General features: G+C 41.1%; 1 protein-coding gene across 10 annotated transcripts in view; it reads right to left on the reverse strand.

Annotated features, from left to right (window-relative positions):
* Positions 1-8,632: 8,632 nt before the first annotated feature.
* kirrel3b (kirre like nephrin family adhesion molecule 3b) overlaps positions 8,633-24,841 on the reverse strand; it is a 148,268-nt gene continuing 132,059 nt past the window's right edge. Inside the window, exons 11-17 of one of the 10 annotated variants that reach the window (XM_044032042.1) lie at positions 22,221-22,321; positions 20,508-20,718; positions 18,310-18,417; positions 17,789-17,872; positions 17,452-17,567; positions 16,341-16,427; positions 8,633-9,086 (exon numbers count right to left, since the gene is read on the reverse strand). In XM_044032042.1, the coding sequence (XP_043887977.1) occupies positions 8,952-9,086; positions 16,341-16,427; positions 17,452-17,567; positions 17,789-17,872; positions 18,310-18,417; positions 20,508-20,718; positions 22,221-22,321 (842 nt within the window). In that variant the 3' untranslated portion in view covers positions 8,633-8,951. Of the gene's footprint in view, positions 9,087-13,272; positions 13,765-16,340; positions 16,428-17,451; positions 17,568-17,788; positions 17,873-18,309; positions 18,418-20,507; positions 20,719-22,220; positions 22,322-24,841 lie in introns of those variants that run through there. The other 9 variants (XM_044032036.1, XM_044032035.1, XM_044032033.1 and 6 more) reach the window with 9 other exon arrangements.

Genomic DNA, 24,841 nt, shown 5'->3' on the forward strand with positions numbered 1-24,841 from the left:
CATGGAGTCAAAAGAGAAAAAATACGCCGTCGCACCTGTCAACAGGTGCCCCTTATTACCTTGATTACATAGCGGTGCCACAACACTAACCCGGGTGCCCCCGCTCCCTGCAACATTAGTTCCACTTGGTCACATTAATAGTATTATTTTTGCTTTATTTGAAAAGTGAAAGGGTGGATGTCCAATGCTAGAAAGTGACTGCAAATCACTACTTTACAAGGTCAAGGTGACATGTCACAATGTTAAAATTATGTCTGACATATGCCATATACAGTATATGATACCCCTAAATTAGAAATGCCAACACCTATTTGTCCAGTGTAAAAACCAGGGGTTTATGTGGAAAAATAATGTTGAGATGCCGCAAACTTTGAAACTAACCTTTTGAAACTCCCCCCAGTCTTTCTCTGTCTCTGCTGTAGTCTTTCTGCAGTGGATTTCAATTTAACTTGAAGTGCTTTACTGCAGACATTTTGGTCAGATATAGCCAGACTCCATTTTTGCCTTATTTTCTAGCACTCAGAAAGCTCTAATTCCTTTTTTTTCATGACCGCAATAACTCCTCTGGCAGTAGTGAGTATTAGGCCCTTTGGCTCGACAGGTATCACTCTCAGACAGCTTGCCTTCGCATTGCACTCTGGTTTGAATTAGTGCATGCTCTTCGATTCTGATACTTTCCCTTTTTACTGTAGATATTGGATTTTTCCCCCTGAAATTCCACATCTTACATCTGAAATATAATAACAGTGATTCGCCTCGAGGCAATGTGTGTGCGTGTGTAATGGAATGCTCGCTATTGCTCACTACGCCAATGCACAAATAAATTCGGGCTCTTGGCCCACACAGAAATCTGATCAATAATACCGTATTTGATCACAATCCAATTTGCCTGCTGTATTTACCTAACTGTAAATACAACAGCTTTCGGTTACTGGCTCTTGCTTCACTTGTTTTGTGTGGGTTTAAAAAGAAAATGCAGCAGTGCTTCCAGTGATATAACTCTTCCATTTGTTCTTGTTCAACACAGGCCACAAAACATATCATTTCTGAAGGTCCAGAGGAGAGAGGCTGAAACGCTCTTCTCATGGATCGACGTTCTGCCTTATACGCTGTTATATTTGTTTTGTCAAATTCATGTTTGAATGTTGTTATGTTTAACACATTTATGCCAGTTCCGTTTTTTTCCCTTGTCATACACTCCAGCTGTTTTGTTGATGCAAAGGTGTTCAACACTGGACTTTGCTTAGTTCAAAATGTTTAGAGCTCAATAAGACTGGTGAGTATTTTGGCTGCTCAACCAGCATCAGGCTGCAGTTTCTGCGTGATGTGTTGTCAAACTCAGTGATGTAAGGCTGTGATTACAGAGACTGAGTAATGGCCTTGTACTGATGTTTTGTAAGGATTTTTCACTGTCAGTAAATACTCTCTTGTAACCTACAACAGAGGAAAATAAAGTCACTTTCTGCTTTGATATATTATGAAATCCATTTCTTTTGTTTTGGGCAATACACACAACCATAATCATAATACAGGTTTGTGCTTATTTTTCAAAAGAGGATAACTGAAGAAAAAGCTGGTGCTTAGCCTTTGCTAACATTTGCACTCATTCTGTGTTATCTTTTCTTTCAACATGTTGAAAGTATGCGTGATATTAAAATCTATTTTGAGTGCTGCACAAATGGAGGGTGGATTTAAAGTCCTATTTTGTCTCTCACCGTTTTATGTAATAAAATTTACACAAAAACATCAAGGACTTATGCATAACTATAATTGTTTGCGTTTTAGTCAGGCAGTTTTTTTTTTCTTGTGAATCTGAGCATAGATGATTCAAAACCAAATTTAAATAACTAAAGACCTTCTCTGCGTGTTGTTTATCTCTGGTCTCCTGATCATCCATCGATGACATTTAAATGAATCCTCATTTGAATATTCACTGTGTTTTTCCACCTCTTTTCAGTGTCTTTCCGGCTCTCCCTTCAACTCAGCTATCAAAAGGATTTATCACTTCATTGTGCCCCAACTGTTCTCAAAACAGGATTTCTGAGATAATTAGAATTATTAACATTAAGTGCAAATTAATCCCTAAGAGCCTTTATACTGAACCACAAAAAATAAGTAATGTGTGAGACACAGTGATGCAAGATCCTCACTCAATGTTTCATTGACTGGATGAATTAAACTGCTGTGTTGGATAGACGGTACACTTACTGCACCAAATGTTAATTAAATCCGATATAATTAAATAAGTGTCTTCTAGGGTGAAAATTGCTCCTTTTGGATGAAGCTGTGTCAGGCAACTGAACTGTATCTGACTGACTTTCACGTCGCTTACCATCTATCCATAGCCCTCAAATTACTATCCCAGATGGGGGGTGTTCTTCAATCACCTAATTCTGTGCCCTAATTACGTCTGACATTTTACTCCTGAGTGGCAAAAAGAAAAAATAATAAAAAAAAAACTCCATATGTGTAAATGAGTTGAAAAATTCTTCATTATGCAAATGATAATATTTCAGTAGCTCCAGGACAAATAGTCAGAGCTCAGTCTGTGTAATAAGACATGAGTTAGGATTTCTGATTGCTAATGGGAACGCCGACACAAGTGTGAGCAACATAGTTAAAATAAAATGTTTGTCATGTGAGTCAGAGCGACAGCAATTGTGTTCATGGTGGGTTTTTTTCGGTGCCAGAATTACTCACTGGTTTTACTTAATGTCAGCCACTGCCTGTCTGTGGGCAGAAAACAAAATCTTCGCTTGTGAACACAGGGGGGCAGTGTGGACACATAATCCCTGAGTGACATACTTCATAGTCTAGAGTGTCTGAACAGAATATGTTACCTCTTAGATGCATTTAATATCTGATCCTAAACATTTGATCTTGCCATCATCTCAAATCTGCCATATCTCTCACATGATCCCTGAAATCTTTATGAATTATTTAGACTGTCTGCTTTTGGTACAAACACAGAGAACCTCTTTAAAGACAGGATAAATAGAGGACGGAGAAAAAAAGAGACAAACAAATACATCTGAATCAATGAAAAGCATTACAAAAACAACTTAAACAGTATTAACACGCAGTGAAATGTCATGTTAGAAATCTCTGGGTTTTGCTCGCTGTACATTCCTCGTAACTTTCATCTCACACAATGTTATCGAAGAGGTTGTTTTGCAATGTGAATAGTTTACGTTTGACTGACGTAAAGACACTTGGAGGGAATGCTCAGCTCATTAGAGAAATGAATCATTGTTCCTTTCCTTTCTCCATTCCTCCAGTGACTACAGGCTTGGTCACAACCCCCGGCCTAACCCCCTTTTTCCACGCTTGTGTGAATAACTCAATAACTCCCATCCATGGCACAATTAAGGCATTATTACATCCTCCGCTGGACCTCATGCTCTGGGTTGAATTGTGGGGACAAAGGGGGGCCTGGCGCGACCCATATTCCCGTCCAGGCCCACTACGAAGCTTTGGCTACACTTATTCCTGACCCAGTTTACTCTCCCTATGTGCCTCGCGTTTACACAGACACACAAATGGCCTCTCTGACACACTCGTAGCACACAAACACACACTTACACCCCCTTTTTTTGTCTCCATCCGGAAAGCAGAAACATGGCATTGTGAGTCACATCAGTGCCGGCAGCTGTGCAATGAGCGCCATGTGGAGTGCTCGTTCGACCAAGCAGTGGGTGGGGGTGGGGTTAACGTCAAGGGTTGTGTGTGGGCACCTCTTCCCTGTCTCTTCCTTTTACCCTTCTCTTCATGTGGCTCTGCACGAAGGAAGCCATCTGCCTACTGCCAGTCATCTAATGCTGCAAGAGTGTCTGTGACACGTTGAGCCTGTCTGTCTTCCACCCTCCCACCCTCATCTCTTGCACACAGGATGAAACCATGCTGAGATCCACCACTGATCATCTCTGACTTTGTCTCATTTCTGTCACCTCTGACTTATAATTTACCCAATATTTATATCTGCGCAGCTATCTTCATCTTGGACACACTGCTGGGTCATTGTGTTGTGTTGGTTTAATGTCAGTATTTTTCTCCAAACAAATAGATCACTAAGATAATGATTTTGTCACCCCCTAAAGAAAAGGAGGCTTTCTATAAACTTCAGCTGTGTCTGAGTTGATGCACATCATCCACTGTTGATTCAATCGTGCTTGTTAAACTGTGTCAGCTCAAGGAAGAACTCGCTCTACCTTTGTCTGTGCGATAAACAATGGGAGTTGAGTCAATATTTGTGCAAACCACGACAGCGCTAAAGCTCACCCCTTGACTCTTTATCTCTTTCTCTCTTGATAACATCACAGACCAGTGTCTTGTTTTTCTATATCATATAAATCTTTAATTTCAGCGGATTAACTGAAATAAAGGTTATCACAGCCTTTCTTCAGACTGCAACGGACATGATTTAGGAGAACTAACTGGAGGATCTGGGGTTTAAAATAGCCTTGTCACAGACGGCTAAAACAACTGCCTATATGCCTCTCTCTCTATCTCGCTCTCTCTCTCTCCGTGTCTTATTGGTATTCATACATGCTAACATTTTTTTCAGTGCTTCTAATGCAGAGGGATCAGTCTAACAAATGGACCTGCAGTAGAAGAGAGGTTTGCACTCCAAATGTCATGTCTGCAGGCTGTTCCATTTGTTTTGAACGAACTCCAAATGAAAAGCAATTTAAGTGCTCCGACTATTAGAAATGGAAAAAAAAAAAAAAGGCCTCATGACTGAAGTGCAAACCAAATCTTAATTAAGAAAATGATGATTGTTCAGTGCACCTGCTCATTTTATTTAGAACTGGCCACATCTCCCCACCCCCGCCCCCACCCCCCACCACCATCTGACAATTTCCCATCGACTCCAGGCTCACCGCTTTAGCAAAATGTCAGCGTGCCAGAAATTAAGTTAAAGCAGCTCTGTATGAAGAAGTCACATCTATCACTTCATTACTGGCGGCAACTGGTTGACGTTTCTCTCTGCTGGATTGGCACGACAGGATCTGATCCAAACACCTCTCACGGTGCATGATGGAGAATATACACGCACATGTTTGCACAGAAATTCTATTAGGACACTGCATTGAAGCGTTATCCTAACCGAACCATAACCGTGGCTAACCGTAACCTTAACCCATCCACAACTCAAATATTTGCCCTAAACTTAACCCGTTCGTCTGAAATTACTGATCCTGACAAGGCCAGTGTTCATACCACACAACATCCTGAAGAAGTAACAAATACAAGAACACACACACAAAAGCCTGTCTTTGCTGAGGCATGCTCCGTGATACGGTCTCATAGTCCAATGTGTCATCTGACATATTACTGTGCAAATACAGCCAGAACAATTAACAGCCTAATATGGAAAGCTTATGTTTGATCAATCCAACCTGCCCATAGTGTGAGTCCAGTCAACATCGCGGGAACAAGCAAGAGCGAACCTTAACACAGAGAAAGGTCATGGAATCAATAATTCATTTAAGATGCTCCCTGGGATTGACTCTGCAGTCGCCTTGTAATCAGGAGGGGAGATTTATTTATCTTAACCAACTTTAAATCCACATTCCTACACGAGGAAAAACATTGTGCCACCTCGGTCGATTTTCACTGCCCTCACAAGGCCATGAGATTTTCTGTTTTATTTAGCCCCCAGGATCTGGCGAGGAGCAGCTCTTTAATAGTAATTCAACTGTGGACTAAGCATCCATTTAGGAAACTTTAAAGGAATGAGAGAAAATCCAAGGTAAAGGACAAAACCCAAGGATGGATTGCTGTATTAGATTCATTTTAAGTGAAGAATCACATTTGCTGTTTATGTCCACAATTTACACCTTTAAGTTTCCTTTGTGATAACCAGACCTATATTTTCATTTTGTAGTGTGTGGTCTATGTATAGGATCTTTCTTGTGTGTTCTCCTGTTCTTGTAATGCTGGTTGAAGCTGCAATTTCAGTAAACGACACTCTTGTTTTGAATGTATATTCTCAGAGGCCATTTTAATTATTTTATTTTAATTAGTGACTCAGGTGACTCCGCCATCTTGGTCCACTTGGACCTAACTGCTGCCTCTGACACCACTGACCGTACTTTCCCTCTATCCTGCTTGGAATAGTCTCGAACCCAGCTGCTCCACTGGTCTCCTGTTAGTTTTGGGATTTATTTTGAGAGTTCATTGTTGGTTTTTAAAGCTCTTGATGGATTGGCACGATGTACCTGTCTAAGATCCTCCATCTTCACACCGCTGTGCTCTGAGCTGAAGTTACTGGTTTTGTTTTTAGATGTGCCTGAAACCTGACTAAAAGCTTGGAGCGATCATGCCTTTTCTGTAGCTGCCCACAAACTGTGGAATGATTTACCCATTGAAATGAAATCTGCCCCCACTATTCAACATTTTAAATCAACTTTAACCCTTAGAACACAGAGCTTTTCAGCTGCTTTTTTATGTTAAAATGTACAATATATACAGAGGGTACAAAAAAAGTGCAGTATATATAATTTTTTTTTTTTCAGCACAACCAATCTGATGGAAAAATAAAATTCTGCCAACGAAATACACCTGAGTAAAAAGTACTCAAAATATGTGAAATCAGATTGAATTTGGAAAATACGTCACAGTTCAAAGTTCACTTGGCTCATTCTTATAAACAAAAACAGAAGAAAAAACTTCTGCAGAATTTACTACTAAATGAATCATAACTTTGACTCAACAACACATCAGCAGATGTGAGGAAACTGGAATTACATAGAAAATACATTGCCTTGATATTAGCATGACAGAGAGTATTTATGAACGTTTTCTCTTTTTTTTCCTGCACCTCCTTCCTGATGTGCACTTTAGTGAATGAGGAAGCAGTGGTGTGGTTTCAACATGGCAGTCAACTAATTTGGTGACTATGAGCAAGTCAGTAGAGTGAAAGGGACTCACTGTTTCTCTTGCTGCCTGTAGATAATTTTGTAATGGACTGCATCGTCACACCAAATGCTTTGTCTGCCATTCGCTCTAAATGTTGTTTTTCTGCCTTTGTTAAATTGGATTCCACATGCAATTATCTGCCAAGGTAATTCATGACAGGGTAAACGATGCAGAGTCATTTAGGAGTCTTCGCAGGATGATCCCATATCTCTTAGAAGAGGTGAAGCCCATGGGGAGCAAGGCAAGCTTTGTACTTTGTTAGGAGAGGCAGGAATGAATGATTAGTGCTTCCTAACAGCTAGTTCAGAGGAAGGGGTTTGAACTGACAATGCAACAAATGACTTGCCTAGATCTGTTTAGTAATGAGTTGGATCTCCATGATTAGTCAAATCCATCACAACTTTACAAATGGTGCTATTTGTATAATGTTTGCCTAAACTAATTTTCTTGTCTTTTCTTTTTAAAATTCAGCATGGGAAGCTGTTGTTGGCAGATGGATTCTGAAAATCAAGACCAGATGGGTTTTCAAGGTAAAGTCCTTTGTCTGTCTGAGCGGTAGAATGCTTACTTTTCTCCCTTCTAAGCTGCACGGCGCTCACAAATCAGAGCATTGTTCATACTGTGGGGCTTCAGAAATGCTATGTTTCTGTATGGGCTGAAAGTGGATTAATCCAGCTCAAGAGTAATTGCCCTTGGATTGTATTGACTGTATGCATGAGGGAATTCAAATCTGTTTCAAGTCCTGTAGGAGTGGAGCCAGTGCTTGAGACAAGCTAAGGTGGTTATGTGAGTTCATTTAATTTGGAGTAAAACTGCAATGGTCTTATTAACGGATTAAAGGGGGCTGCATGTAAATGTAATGATGTGAATCTGCTGACTGCCTGGAAAAAAATAATAAACCAGCGGAGGCGAATAAACAACAGACCTAACAAATACTGTGAAAGTCTGACTGTGTGACACTGAGGTACTGCGCATGAGTCAGATTGGGAATTTTAATTAGTGCACATCAAAGTTATATGGATCAGTAATATCTTATTTAATCCTATATATATTATACTATATATTATATTTTTCTCACCAAATCTAGACCACATGAATGCGCAACCGTGACGGCAGGAACACATCATTGACAGTGAGTGGGCCGACACTGTCCTTTTATTTTAAGTAGCACGCAGGCAAGTAGTGATTGATTGGGTGGAGAACATACTGAATATGTTTCGACAGATGTGGTTCTTTTTTAGCCAATATGTTTTGCCACTTTTATTTTTTTCCACTCATCTGATTATATATATATCCATCCATCTTGTACCACTTTATCCTCCACATGAGGGTCACAAGGGGGGGGTAGCTGTGCCAATCTCAGCTGACATGGGGCAATAGGCGGGGTACACCCTGGACAGTTTGCCAGTCCATGGCAGGCCCACATCTAGAGACAAACAACCATCCGCTCTCACACCTACGGTCAATCTAGAGTGTCCAATTTACCTAATCCCCACATTGCATGTTTTTGGACTGTAGGAGGAAGCCAGAGACCCCGGGGGAAACCCATGCACACACGGGGAGAACATGCAAACTCCATGCAGAAAGACCCTTGCTCCAACCGGGGCTCGAACCCGGGTCTTCTTGCTCTGATTATACATAATGTTTAATAATAATAATAGAAGCTTTTTACTTAAACAAACACTGAACAACACACAAAGAGGCCATCAAAAGTCATGTTTATGCAGTTGATAGATTTTTGTTTCTCATTCCCTTCTTTCCCCCCAAAGCCAATGTTTACTTGGGCCCCAATTTTCACTTCACCCCAAACACTGCATATATTTTCTTGTTATAATAACAACGACTCCATTTGAACTTATAATTAAATAGTGCGGAGACCAATGTTTTCTCAGAAGTCATAGTTTCATTTGGCTGAGACATATAAATAAAACCTACTGTTTCCTCAGAGTTTTCGGCACTTGAACTCAGTGGGTAGATATTGTAATTAAAGGCATCTGCCCTGAGCAGCAGCAGGTCAGTCCCCCATGGAGTCAAGACACTGCTGTGATGGTGCGGTTGATGCCTTGCAGAGACTGATGAAGAGTGAAGAATGATGGATCTGAGGGATCTGCGAAGACTGCGATGTGATGGAGAGGAGGGGCACACATTACATCAGCTTGAATGAGCTACGGAGGAGAGAGAGAATAACATATTTAAAAAGACGAGCAAGATGATATCAGCCTGACAATGGTGTGTTCACGTGCTTTTAGATATATGGGATCAGATCAACCTAACAGTCTAGGAAAAAGTGTATCCAAGAATACATGTTAACCAAAGCGTGCAAAGCAAACGTTCTACTATACTGTCATATCTACTGCCACTATCAACTAAATAATGCAAAAATAAAGACAAACTCAAACATTGTTTTTATTCTCCAAATATACAGAGCAAAAGCATCATAGATTCACAGACCAGAACAGTTAAAATACAACCTTTTTTTCTTTTCTTTTTTGTTAGATACAGAGAGGCCACCACCTGAAAAATAATGGTTTCCCCGGCAAAATGTACATGTTGTCTTTTCATTAATAATCACTGTATGTTTATGGGTCATTATTTATACAAAATCTTCAACGGACCACATCATTTGAGTACTTTTTTAAAGACCTGGGTCATGTAGTATTTGCTAACTTGTTGAGTGCAGGACAATTCAAGCAATCACAGAGGCAAACTCATTTGACTTTCAAATGTTTTCCAGCGATGCCCTCAGTTATCCGTCAATTATTGTACACTGTAAACCAAACCACCCAGCTTCTGGATGCACCCTGCCATTTTGCAAATACTACATCATCCAGCCCTTACATTAATATGTCATTAAAGTACTAACAAGGTAGACTGGTAGAAAAGAAAAAGAAAAAAGAAACAGAGTTATAGAAGGCATTTATACAATAAAGAAAGCAAGGTCAATTCAAGGTTTCAAGTGGCACAATGTGCTCTCTTCTCTTTGTATATGGACAGTAACACCAATAGCACAATCAGGGACATTTCAAAGAGCCTACGCCTTTTAGAAAACAGGTGAAATATTGACAGTGTTTCTCTTAAGTGTTTTTTTTTGTTGCTTTTTTTTTTTTTAAACAATTTTTCTGGTTTATTTAGACAAAGCAAAAAGGTTTTGTGCAGTGCACAAATATGGCATCTGAGCGGGAAAGCCATCATGAACACCTTTCAACCAGTTCTTTTGTCTTGTCCTTGAAAGTCTCAGGTCCTCTGAGTAACACCACCACCGCTACCCTGCATCCTCTGCTCTGAAAGCACTGCTGTTTTATCAGGGAAAAGGGCAGCAACCCCTTGCAATTGCTGTGGGTGTTGGTCTTTTTTCTTCCGTTATGCACTGTGACTGGCATCTATGACCAGGCAGACAGGTGCTGCCGGAGAGGCTTCCACAGGTGAGCGGGGCAGATTCTCTCCCCACATGGGCTTTGATTCCCACCGACTGGCATGACACTGGCATCCTTGGTGCCTGCACACCCACTGCTGTCATTGTGAAGATGGGACAGAAGGCCCGGCCTATCAAATATTTATCTGTTTGCTGTGTGGCGTGCAGATTCTCTGGACTGGTAAAATGCATTATGTTTGGATCAGTGCAGGAGCAGTAACAGATAACTGGCCCCTCTGGACTGGGGGCAAATGTGTCTTGTTCTTAAGTGAGAGACATATTGAATGTACATTTTGACTTTGCTGTTGCTGAAAATGATGCATAATATATGCAAATAATATTTAAGATGAAAATCGCGTCTTGTCCCAAGCATATTGCTGCGACTGACTCCTGCAAGGTGAGAGTTTCCTTTCCCGGCGCTCGAAATATGCTAGTGGAAATAAATAAATAAATAAAAAGAAATGGCACAGGCATACTTGACAGTCATCATGGTGCCAAATGGAATATATTGCTGGGCATCTCTCCGAAGGGTTGAAGGTGTAATAACATCTTACTGCATCTCACTTCAAAGCTGTCCCCGCTAAGCTCCAGCCTCTCGTCCTATAGCCTCCCGTGTGCTCTGTGTACAGAGTGTTTGCGTCCCCTGTGACGTCGGGGTAAGTTGAGAAACTCCTTACACAAGCCTTTCATGTAATTTGTGAGACAGACGTGAGAGAAACAAACAGAAAATGATTGTCTGCCTGTACAGGTTTGATGCCACAAGGATTTTGTTTTGCTCTCATACAGTGAAATCTGAGAGAAAAGCCAGGAAAACTATATACAGAGAATGACAGCATTAGAGATTTATATACAGTCTGCTAAGTGCCAAGCTGGATTATCAGCACTGAAACAGAGCTTTTTGTCTAAAGCTGTACAACGGGTGCCAATCCATTTGTAAAATTAGAGTCCAAACCACTGCCACTCAAGTGGAAAACCCCATTCAAATGCCTTGAGTATAATCATATGTAAAGTGCTTACAACAACAAGTTGCTTTCGTCGGAAATGTCTTGCTTGGTTTTGCATCAGTCGAGTGTCAGAGTCTATAGTTTCCCGCTCACTTCATCCCAATTGGCTGTGGAACTGTAGAATACACTGGAAAAACTACCTCATTAAATAATGCATATTCTTTTACACTTTGTGTCCCCCACTAAGAGTTTGGGTTTTCCAAAACAAAATTGGCACTGCCCCTGTTTATGTTACAGTTTTACAGAGCGTTGAAAATATTTCCCAGGACACTTCATTTGCCCTTCAAAGACCAGATCAAATAAGACCTGGGCCAGTTCTATAAATGTACAGGTGGAGCAGACGTAAAAACAGAAATAGAGGATGAGGCTTGTATGCTGTAAAATGTTGACCTTATTGATCAGATTCTGCTTTAAGGCAGATTAAGATGATACCACTAATTTTAATCAGCTTTACATCTGATTTAGGGGTCTGAGTTTGATTTGACTGGAAAAAAGGGAGCGGTTCCCATGGTATAATCATACCCACAAATGTGCACAGTGCCTTGAGTTGAATTGTTTCACAAAGTTTGAGTGTCAAATCACTATTCAGTCTCTAATCTCAGCTCAAGTAAGTAAACAAAGCGTCAGTGATTAAATAACAAATCCAATCTCACATAAGTCACAAACAGTGCTTAGGAAAACAAAATAAATGAATGCACTTTCAGCTCCACAGTACCCAAAAATGAACATGAGACACATTTCCCAAATTTGTCTTGTCATGTCCCTCGATGACCAGCTTGGTTGCTGGCACGTCTACGTAATGAGTAGCTCCAGTGTCAACAGTGATACTTACAACAGCAATGAGAGGGGAAAAAAAAGGCAAAAAAGATGCTCAGCCAGAATATAATGTTCACATTTCATTGAAGATGTACCGCAAAGTGTCTGGTTGTGGTTTTAGCGGGAGAAACTCGTACTAGGACAGTAACACTATGGAGAACACAGCTCCCCGTCAACAGAAGAGCTGAGAGAAAACCTCTGTCTCACTAAGTCAAAGTTTATATTGACACAGCTCAAAAAGACCCTGAAGGCAAAGAAAATATGGGAAAAGAAAAGGGCGCGTGTGCCTTAGTTAGAGTCCTCTAAGACGTCAGAGTCTGAAATTAGCTGCTAGAAAAGACTTTACAGTCAAATATGTACACTGATATTCTTTTATCGCAGAATACCAAAGTAAAATAATGACTCAGTGATTTCAAATGAGATCTCGGCCTCTTTATCTACTTGTTGTGGCCTAGTTACAGCTGCAGAGAGAAAAACAGCCGATCTTTTCGATGTTTGAGACTTCTGTGGGCACATGGCGAAAGTTTTCGTCCACCTACGCAGGAGCGGAATTTCAAAAGGCCAAGTTGAACACACAGCTTTCAAAAGAAAGATGGTGTGAGAGAAGCTATTGTTTTAATTAGAACCGTTTGCACATTGTTTTTTTTGTGCTTCAGACCACAGGAGAGAGAGGTAGGACATGCAGGATGCATTCTGCTCAGAGTGCTTTCAACACTCGTTACCACAATCTCAGTTCTTCACAAGGCAAACGCTTCCTTTGCCAGAGAATTGATTGTCACACAAAGCCTTGTATTCCTGCCCTCCAATGTGATACCCATCCCACTGTCAAAACCACATCCTGAATGTAAAGATTCCAGGCTCATGTTCCCCTCTGTGTTGGCAAATAACTTCTCGGTGGCACAAATCCGACTATGGGTCTAAAAAAGAGGTGGCTGATGAGTTAAGCATGAAAAATATAAGGCTTCTGATTTACTTTTTTGGGGGTCACACGACGTGTTAAAGCCAGTCCTGGCATCTGCAGGTGTCCGAAGAAAACACAGTAACACAGTTACTTTAGGAGTTCCTGGGAGCTCATTGTTTCACAGTTTTACAATCCTACTTCCTGTTGCATCAACCACCCCGCGCTCGAACACCCTTCCTCCCGCTTGGTCAGACGTGGGTCTGCATGCGCTTCTGCAGTGGCCGCGTGAGGTCAGAGTTTTGCGATGAGGACTGGGAATAATGGGAGGAAGAGGAGGCTGACGCCTTGCTGTCTTTGTCGAACTGCACGTAGCCATCGGGCTTGCTATAGCTGCTGACGCTGCTGTCGCACTGCGTGTCGATGAAGGAGCTGGAATCGCTGAGCGAGCCGCGCTGGAACTCCCGCTCGCAGAGCTCGATGGAGCTGCTGCCCATGCCCAGCACGAAGCGCTGGCTGTAGTCATACAGGCGGTTGGGACCTGCTCCCAGAGTGGAATAGATGTTGGTGAAGGACATGCCTGTCGGTACTCTCTGCTTGCCCAGAGTACCTGTGTTGGTGGGATTCCTCACCTCGGTGGACTGGTTGCCCACCATGGTTGGCGTGTGGTGCTCCTTGAAAGTATTAACACTGTAGTAGCCATTTGTAGGATCCTATTCAAAACACACGAAAGAAACATTTCTGTTGTGAATATTTGTTTTATTTTATTTTTTTGTATTCTTGTAGCTATGAGGAACAGCAAGGTACAAGAGAATCTCTTTTTAATGTGTCTACTCAGAGCTCACCATAGCCAAGGTCAAACTAGCAGTAATTATGATTCAAATAGCTGAATAAATAAGGAATCAGACTGTCGATAGAAGGAGAGAGAAAAAAAAGTTCTAGGATTTAGTCAGCCCCCACACTGACCTTAAAGTCATGTTTCTTGATAATTAAGTGGGCCTCGATGATTCATAGTCTGGCATCCTACATGTCACTGCAAAGTTTACTCACATTCCAGCTTTAATTGGACCTCAACCGATTGTAATACTTGTTGTAATTTCATGTATGCACTGAAATGGCTTCTGAGGCTACAACTGTGCTAGGGTGCAGGCACTGTCTTGTTGCTAAGGGTCCAGTTAGGGGCATGTGTATGTGTTTGTGTTTTGTTTTTTTTCCCCATTTCCCCTTGAGAATGAGTATGAATGTCAATGTCAATGGCGGCAAATCCAAAGAGAAGAAATCTTATAATGAGGAAATGAGAGCAGGAACCTGAGTGGATCCTTGTTATGCTTGTCATTATCATACAACGTTTGCAATCTGGCCTTCATGTGTTTTCTCTCCCTCGCTGCTCTTGCCTCAAGCATGCTGTCATTAACTAGGATCAACACATTCTGCCCGGGGGAAGCAGAGGTGCCGGTCAGCAGGCAAAACAGAACAGAAGCGCACTCCTGGGAGTGAATGCCACCATCCGTTTGGACAAGAGGACAAAATGGGACACAGTTTGCTTCTGTGGCTCTTACTGTCAAAGCTCCACCATTCAGCGACCTCGCACACGGTATAATCTTTGAATTATAAATGAAAAATACAGTACAGCATGTGGAAATTCATCCCCGGTATTGCCGAACGAGAATGCAGGTCAGAGGTAGAATAAACACCTACTGAGATAATCCTCTGTGCTTGATTTAATGGAGCATTTACATGAGAAGCACAAAGCGATAGTAAAGGCTCTTGCTGTGTATTTAAATAACTTGAGCAAATACTTCCATAAAAATATGTGGGGCAATTGTTGCCGGGAGGCTGTGTTAATGTATTATACGTTACGATGTTAGAATTTCTTTTGTACACACAATAGTATTACAGGAGCATTTTGAAAACGTGCGTAAAGATAATTTTATGCGTGGTATTTTTATTTGATTCGAAAGTTTTCCTCGTTCCTTCACTGGTGTCACAACAATGTTCATAACGAACACAAAGAAGCGAAGCTGGCCCAACTTTACAACACATTACACCACGGCGTTGTTAAAGAGGCCTTCATACAGGAACGTCTACAACCTGGCCAATCACACATGGATCATTTATTGCAGGAGTTACAAGCGGTAAAACGCTTTCATGTGAGAAGTGAAAGCAATGTGCCTCGTCTGCACGGGCTGATCCATTCACTGCGATGTAAATGGATGGATGGCCATAAACGGCACTTTTATTACATTCATTGAACACTTGCTCGGCTGAATAAGACACATTCGGTTGAATGTAACCACAATGACTTTTTACTCTTTTTTTTTTATAGGCACAGAACCAAACTGCACAAGAAATCCCCACGTCCCAGTATGTAGTGAACACACTGAACAAACTGTAGAGCAGATGTCATTAATCAAACAGTGGCGGTGTACCTGGGGTCACACTTCATGTGTCTAAATATTTCAATCTTATCTGCCACCAGGCGTGTTGGGAGCATTTCCTGTTAGTTCGGAATTCCCACCCCGTGCACATCACTGGAGTAATGTGGAGTTGATAGATTCAAAGGAAAACTTCCCTGATTTGCATTTAGCTTTGTATTTCCAGAATAGGGGTAGTATTTTTGAAAAAAAAATGCTTCCCAATCTCAGTTTCCCCTGGGTTGAGAAATGTGTTCATTCTTTTCTTTGCTACGTGACACTTGGTCCCGTTAGCATAACTGTTAGCAAAGATGGCGGACACTGTTTACATTCTGGGAATGAGGGAGGATCTGGAGGATCTGAGGGGAAAACTGAGGTTGGGAAGCACAATTTTTCTATTAATACAACGCTAAATGCAAATCGATGAAGTATTCCTTTAAGCTGCATTGTGTAAGCTGGTAGATTTCCAAACTGCAAGCGGTTAAAATGGTGCTGAGAGAGGAAAATCAGCTCATACAGTTAAATTCCCAGCACTCATTTCAGTCCTATAGTTCATAATCTATGTAATCCACATATCTACAGTACATGGTAGAAGTAACAACTGAAGTAACTTACATAATAGCTTAAGGGCCAAGCAGCCTGTGGTTTTTTTGAACCACTGTTGATGAGAGACTAATTAATAAAATCAGACCTCTATCAGGAGTCATTTTGCCTGTGGACTTTTCCTTTAGATAACCATGTGTAGCAGGAGAGGGATTAATGGTTTTTTCCTGCTATTTCAGTCCTATTTCAGACGTAAAGATCACCCTCTCCCAAATAACCACTTACACTTCGCCCACATTCACGCCTTCATGCAGTCATTTCATGAATCATACCTTAATGTGTTGATACTCCTTCTCTTCCTCTTGTAATACCTCCAGCTGCTTCAGAACAGATTCCTGCTGGAACTCCTCACGTTCGACCTGTGTAGAAATCAAGCAAAGTGTAATTAGGGTCTGTGTCTTATATGAGGCCGACATGTTTGTTAAAATGAGAGCAGGCAGGGGACACTAGTATGTCCACAACTGTATTTTCGCAAGATTTACATTTGCACGATAGCTAAACCCATTTCCTTGCCATCAAGTATCATCTGCAAGGGTTTCTGCAAGAAAATGTATTCCAATGCCTCAAACTCCTAATAAGCCCAGCCCTGCAGCGAACTGTATGGAATCCAAAACACTGGTGCACTTCCAAAGAGGAAATGTTTTTCCATGTGTCTACAAGGCATTGAGTTACAGAAGCACACCCACTGTAGGATTACCCAGTATACATCAGAATCTCCATAGTTACAATATGTTGTGGTCTGCTCTGGCAGCACAATGATAAATATAGCCCCTGTGCTTTGACTGCAGACACATATATATATATATATATATATATATATATATATATATATATATATATATATATACAATCTACATGTTTCTCTGTCCTTTCATTACTCATGAAGTAATTTATTCCACAGGGGAAAAAAAAAAAAAACAAAGCAAAAAATACAGTGCATTCTTTATTGTACTGTCAGCTTAAGAGGGGAAAGGCAAAAAATATATCAAACTAGGATTACCACCTCGCAGTTTGCCTCCACCAACCAGCGGAGCTGCAGTGTGAATACAACGGCTGCCAAGATTTGTAAACTATAAGATGTGGCTTTGAAGGAACAAAACAAAAGCTATTTATATTTTTGACATAATTAGCACATGCTTGTTCTGGCCAAAATATGTTCTATGGCATCTAGTTACAGTCACCTTTGAATAATAAACTCTATTTGCCCCTGAGTAAACAGGTTTGAGAACTTCTTGTTTAATCGCACATACGTATACAATACGTCGTACAGACAACCTGAAAACATGCCTCCTGCCACAGCTGTTGTCAGCACAGCAGAAACGCTTGGATTGGTCAGAAAAGAAAAAAGAAAAGAAATGGAAAGAAGTATATTGTGACACTCACACTCACCATCAGTTGCTTCATGGAGGTGTGTTCTTCATTCTCCCGTGCTGCATTGTGATCTTTGTGCACAATCTCGACGCGGATGTCATTTTTCGCCGACACGACTCCTTTCAGATCTGGCAAAAACAGACGACACATATCTCTCAATAAGTTGGATGAACGCCACTCTGAATTCTTTGACATTATCATTCCCCCCCCCCCAGTGCAGTCTGCAGACCCCCGCTTCCCCCAAAAACTATACAAAGCATTATTAACATTTATCCCGTCATGATCTCTTTCTGCATACTTATGCAGCCTTCCATGATGCGGATGATACTGTCATATAACAAAGTCTTACTTTCTGTCTTAATTTTGCTTGCAAGTTCTCTCTGGTGAGCACAGATGGAGACGGGCAGTGAGGGCATAACCAGGTGCGCTTCTTCTGTAGTATACAGACAATAGACATGCTGAGGGGACCAGTAGCACAGATTCGTTCTTGGAAAGAGACAATGGACTATCTCTAACCAGTCACTTGGTACATATGGCGAATGGGTGAACGTGATGCAGGTCGTAAATATCCTTAAAAATCGTATGCAGCCAGACTGGGATTGCATGAAATGAACCCTTATCACAATCTCTACCACAAAAACATGCCCCGTTCAACTAGGGATTTAATATTGAATTAAATGAATGAATTATGCTCCATCAGTTTCTCCTGTGACGGATCGGAGCAGCTGTTATTGTATTGCAATTATTTAGAGACGTTCCATATATAAAATGGAATATCCACAGTTGACTTGATGGACATGTTTTTGTGTGTTTGGGGACCGTACAGCACTTTGGTATACATGCTTCATAAAAAGGGAGGAGGAAACTTACTTCTCTGCGAGCGAGTGCAACAGAACGCCCCAACGGTGCCCATGAGAACAATAAGGGCCACAAAGGCTCCCACAGCAATCCCGATGATCACTGCCACCGGGAGAGACTCTGCAGGGGGAACAACGAGGAGACAATTTCTATACAGCCACACACCATAACCATAAGTAATTCAATTCAGTCTCATTCAGAAATTAAGAGACGCGACAAGCAAACAAACAAAACGACGAATAAACAAGTCATCCCCATTTACATCTAAAATTTGTGAAATATAAAAAAAAAACACCAGCGCAACAAGGATAAACAAATCGAACAGGAGACGTCACATTAAAAGAAGTGCGCCCAAGGACGGGGAAAGCTAAGTGCAAATGCGTTCATTTAAAATGTAAACAAGTGTCTGTTGCAGTGTGGCAAATGAGTTCACACGCCGATGATTAAGTCTGTCACCTCCACACGAGTCTACCTGTGTGTCTTATTACAGCAGTGTTTTGTTTGCGTGTCTCAGGTGACATTCCCGGGCTGCATACAGAGTGCTGCGCGTTACGGAATATGGACCCAGAAAGCTCTGCAGACTCAGTGTGGGGGGGGAAAGTAAAGAAGCACCCACAAATACTTTCCTCCTAATACCCCTTGTCCTGACTCATGCAGAAAGCCTCTCTCTCTCTCTCTGTGTGTACTCAATTTTTCTTTTCTTGCATAAAAGCTGACCTGGTCAGGAAGAGTATTTCTCATGGAGACCAAAAAACCTAATCCTAATGAGGCAGAACTTCATTTCTGAAGAAATGGTTAAGTTGCGGATTGTGGTTGGGGTTCGGCATTAACTGGTTATGGTCTAGGTCAGGAAGTCAATGTGTGTGTGTGTGTGTGTGTTTCTCACAAAAGCTGCATCATCTGTTTCAGTGAACTGACCTCTTCTTGAACTGTGACTGTCCACCAGTCCGATGGCTTGTGCAGTAAAAGCACAACTTATTCCTTTCTAAAGTCCATTTGTTGCAGTACATTATGCACAAATGCCGTGGTCACTTTTTCTCTTTCCCACCACAAACACCCACAAGTCTTCTTGTCTGTCCATCTTTTCTGGCTTTTCCAGTCATGGAAGATATAATCCATTTAATCTCATTAGGTTAATTTGACATTAACCCTCAGCTTCAAGTCGGTACAGTAAATATAAACATGCATAATTGCCAGAGGAAAAAAAACATACCCTGAACTATATGTCCATGTAACAACTTGAAATTCAATTTAATGAAAACTAATTAACAAAGCTTTTGCTGTCAGTGCCAGATAAACATTTTCTAATATCATCTCATTACCCTACTGTCTAATAATTTTTAATATACACTCATTTTGACAAATAGAAGCATTTCACTAAGGGCTTTTATTTTTATTGAGTGGAGTGAGAGAGAGTGTGCATTTGTTCAAACATAATCATCATGTTTGTGTGTTTCTGCAATAAATATTGCACAACCACAACCAAAAGGAGATTAAACCTGCAGGCACACATCTATATGCTGCTCCAACATCGAAAGTGCTCATTAAAGTATGCTTTAATGAGGACCTGAGTTACCAGCCCACATTTATGACCTTCTCGCATTTTAGACAAATGCAAAACAACTGAGTGCTCTGCCTACACCATTAAAGCCTATTTAATGTCTTCATTGATCAATGTCACGTTCACAAAAGCAGCTTATAATTTATCATTTTCAATAAGTAAATGGAAAACAGCCTTCCCCAACAATGGAAGGGAAAAGTCAAGAATATAAAGTTGCAATTCTTGAACCTTAATGCTTCACTTTCACATAAAATCGGCAGTGGGCACATTATACGGCAGGTTCAGCGAGCAGTGAACACGAACTGGTTGGCGGTCATCGTCGCATGTAGTGTTCATCAAAAGCTTCAGAATGTAGGCCACACCGTGTAGATGTTTATTATTATGACATTCAAGGGAGCTGTTTTATCAAAGTAAGAATGTAAATCTTTGAAATGTGTCGCTTCTGTTCCTGTATCTTGATATGATTCATAGACTGAAATCACACTGCACTTACTTGCACGCACAGAAGCACATTTACCTACCAATACACTGATTCCAGTGTACAGAGTATACGCGGAAGGGCAAACACCGCGGCTCTTTCGCGGTCTACCGTCTTATCACAAGCCACAAAACCACCGTCACGTGATTTGAAGAAGAGAACCTGTCGAACCTTGGCTCCCACCTTGTTCCTTAAGGCGTATGATCTCGGTGTCGGAGCCGAAGCTGTTCCACGCGGTGCAGTTGTAGATGGTCTGGAAGTCAGCCGGCACGATGTTACTCATGGTCAGCGTTGAGATTACTCCTTCTTCTGTGGTGACCGTTTCTACAGTGTAGCGGCCAGATGTTCCCGACTCCAGCACGGTTTCCTTCCACGACCACGCCTGACGAGACACAAAAGACAAAGAGATGTGCTGAGTAATGCTTTTGACCACTAGATGCACTGCAGAGGACTGAGGTGTTAGTGCCCAGTGACACAAAGGCAAAAGCTGGGGAAGATGTGGTGAAGGGCAGTTTTAAGACAGGCTTTGCTCGTTTACATGTCAATGTGTGTGACTGACACTTCTCACACTTTAATTAAATTTGAGCAAAAGCAACCCCTCCCTCCAAAGGAAAAACAAAACAAAAACAAAGCCCATACTGACTTTCAAATTTTCCCTTTAGTGCAAATCAATCTAATGATAAGCATCATTAATTTTCTTATTCATGTTCTTACTCGGCTTACAGTAAAGCACCGCGGTGTCTCGGTGAAGCTGCTCGCACGGCTGTAGATTCTTAGTCTTATGGGGTAAAATAGTTCAGTAAGCATTAAATATGCATACGAAGTGATACAAGGTGCTTTTTTAGTAAACATAAAAGGTGCATTAAAAGCTCTTTTCATAGGCCACAGCTTTTGCCTTTGCTTTGTGGCTAAAATCTGTTCAAAATTAGTCCAAAATGAATTGCACAGTCTCTACACTTGCACTTTTTTGCGTATACTGTATTGATTGTTCATTTAGACCAAATGCTTGTACAATGCATACGTTCAAATTTACATCAAATGAATAATCTGCATGTGCTGGATTTATATATAGCATGTGCTACAGTATGATCATCTAATACATGCCACTTAGTGGCTGCATTTGTTTAAGGCATCTTATTAAACAGGTATTTTACGACTATAGGGAGAAAGACGTTGTTCCAATTTCAAGGCATAACTGAGCAAAGCCGTTCGACCGAAGATTAAAGGGTACTTACAGTTTAATACATTTTGCCTTGATTCGAGTCTTTTTTAATATAGAAATTTAATGTGTTGTGGAACTTGATTCCGAGAGTAGAAGTTGATTTTTATGGCTATGCAAATGAACTTGACACAATCACCTGTTATGGTGAATGATTTCACTATTCTTCATTAAATACTAAGAAACCAGGATAAACAGGGCCCTGTAGTCTGGCCTCCACGGGCACACCTCTCAAATAAAGCTGATATTAATGATGTTGCTAATTAATTCTGGACATCAACATAATAAAAGCACGTTAGATGACAAAGTATGGCAATTAACCACATGCAGGTGCACACCTGCACACACACACACATGCATGGACACACACATATTAGTAATAAGCTCAAAGTGAGTGGGTTGTTTCATAAAAGGTCCATAAATTGTAATGGTATCAGCGCTAAGTGTGGTTAAATGGGAACCTAAGGGTTCATATACTGTAATTTTATAGTGACCTCTTTGTATGAAAACAAACAACGGACCAAATGCTACAAAATCTCCCAGCCTTTTAATTTGCTGTCTGTGTGAAATAAACAGATCAGGAGGGTTTATTCAAAGTATATATAATATTTAAATTTTTTATAATACAAAAAGATGGGGATCAGAGAAGATAATAGTGTACTCACAATCCGATCTGGTGGTGGTGTACTGCGAATGAAACACTTGATCTGCCCTTTCTCTCCATGCAAAGCTTGCTGAGTCTGTGTGCTGGAGATGGTCGGTGGTCCTGAAAGACAAAAGTAATACGAAAAAAAGTTTGAAGATGAGTCATAGAGACTGAAACATGATGATTAAATTCATTTTTTAGTTTCAGGTCATATGACAATTCTGTTCAATTGAGCTCTTGTGGTACATTATGTTGTAATCGCTCCCCTGTTCCATGCAGTAACACCTGAAGTGTTCGGTAATTCAGGTCTCTTGGGGAAAATTGTATTGCAGTGCAGTGTGACCATGCCTCATCCCTTGGTACAATCTCGTCAAGGACACACCAGGACTGAACGAAGGGCACGAGTGGGGGCTTGAACCTCATTCTGGATAAAGAAATTGTTGATTTATGGCTGGTTTGATTTCGCCCACTGAGATAAATGTGGCTGGAAAGAGCTGCAGCATTTCTTTGGAGTGTAATCAGGACTACACAGACGGAAAGAGAAAAATGCCATTGTGGGAAGATAATACCTTTGTCGTAGTTTTTCACCTCAATCAATTTGCTTGCAGCAGGTTCGACCCCTCAACCAGAATATCAGAAAATAACTGAAAAGCCTCAGTCGCGGCGACCAAAAAAAATGCACAAACCAAGACACAGCAATATGTTGTCCTTTATTGTTTATCCTTTTTTTTATATACAGTATATAACCAAATATTTTACAGCATCTGAAATGGCCTTTGAGCCAGCACGTGTTAAACCTTGGTCAGGCTACAAGATCTCATCTGACAAGGACAGCTCAGCTTAAACGACTGGTCTGCCTGCCATCTGGTCTGGGGGCTGTCCACACCAGGTGACACCGCTAATATCAAGACACATGACCCAGTTCTGTCTTTGCAGTGTATTTTCCCTTTGATTCTAAAGAGCGCACTGCTGTAAAGCATTGCCCGATATACATTTCTGTCAAATTACGGAGACCTGTGCAGTACCAGTTCAATACGTGGCTGTTGTTGTGGGTGTTTTTTTGTGTGTTTTCTTGGTTTGTGTGAGAGGGGGTGGAAGGAACGCGTCAGATTTATGTCAAAAGTCGCGAGAGCAGTAAAATGTGCTCACGAGCAAATAATACTATTGCACGTGCGCAGATATTAACATTGCACGCCCAATATAGGTTAAACGACCACAAGCAGTTCAGACAGCTGTGAGTGAGTGAAGTGCTAAATTATGATTGGTCACTTTCAGTGTGATCGCACCCAGTAAAAACTTCTTGTATTCGATTGACAGCTATCACGAAAAGACATCCGGATCAGAGAGGAACCTGAAGCAGAGAATTTATGTTCATAAAATGGCTCTGACGAGAACTCATATTGAAGCATGTATTTGATGTTATTTTTCATTAAATAACCTTGCATATTGTTAATGTACTGAGTAGGAGCTTGTTATATCCGCGCGTGGAGTAAAATATTCTCACGACTTTTGACAAAAGCACTTTACTGCTCTGAGAACAACCTTGTGTCTTCGTCAGCTCGACTTCGGTGACATCTCCCAGAAAGCCAGCAGAACATCTGAAAACATAAGCCATTACAAAGCACATGTTTGGCCTATCAAGGGTTTAATTTGCTGCAAATACTGGCTTAATGAGTTCATTTAAAATTCATTCTGGGTAATAAGGCTACCACGGTCAGGGACTGTGGTTGATTCAGTCAATGGAGAGAAAACATATGGATTTGTTTTGCCTGTCACCAATCTAACAGCTGAGGGATCAATACATCTTCACTCATCTAAGAGTTTTTGTCGTACGTAGTGACATAATCTCTCCTCGATCCTGCATGTGTTTACAAGCGAAGCTAAAAGCTAGGATTAATGCAGCACACAAGCAGAGGTTTTCATCTAGATATTTAATGCTACTTGGAAAAGGGCCTTTGAGAAGCAGTTTAAATCAAACATTAAGGTTAAGAATGTAGGATTGAGGTTGTGGCAAGTGAGGCAGTTTCTTGATTAGTAAAACAACACCCTTCCCTGCCAACTTCCCTCACACTCCTGCTCTCTGCCATTTCTCTGACGATACATAATTGCAGTTTATTACCTGTCTCTTATTAAAATGAATTAGCATTTTAATGAGCGATTGCCAGATGGCGTCTTGGTGTGCTACAAGAGGATGCTGGAAAGCCGCTGCTGCAGAATGAATGGAGCAGCCAATTTAAGGAGAAAATTTAATGAAATTCCTTTCCTCTAGTTTTGCTGATTTGCCGACATGGAATAACGTTGTGAATGCAGCATGTACAGGGGGGTCAGCGCTTTAGTTCATAACAGGACGTGCGCATGTGTGATGTGTGCGTGTATTACCTTGTAATTACGAGATGAAATGATGTTGATGATTTATATGGGCTCGACATAACAACGCGATCGTGCACTTGCAGGCTGTAAAAGGCCAGTGACACTGGCTGGGGAGGACCTATGTTATGAATCAGAGCTGCAAATGAGGAATATAATTAAATCGCTTTATCTCAGTGGCGCGGCCCCGGGTTGAAAGTGCGTGTATTTGTGTATATAAGTACATGTGGGTAGAAGAGGTGGGTGGCATTACAACATCAATGTTAGCAGCAG

Source organism: Solea senegalensis, linkage group LG8 (assembly GCF_019176455.1).
Source record: "Solea senegalensis isolate Sse05_10M linkage group LG8, IFAPA_SoseM_1, whole genome shotgun sequence".
Lineage (NCBI taxonomy): Eukaryota > Metazoa > Chordata > Actinopteri > Pleuronectiformes > Soleidae > Solea > Solea senegalensis.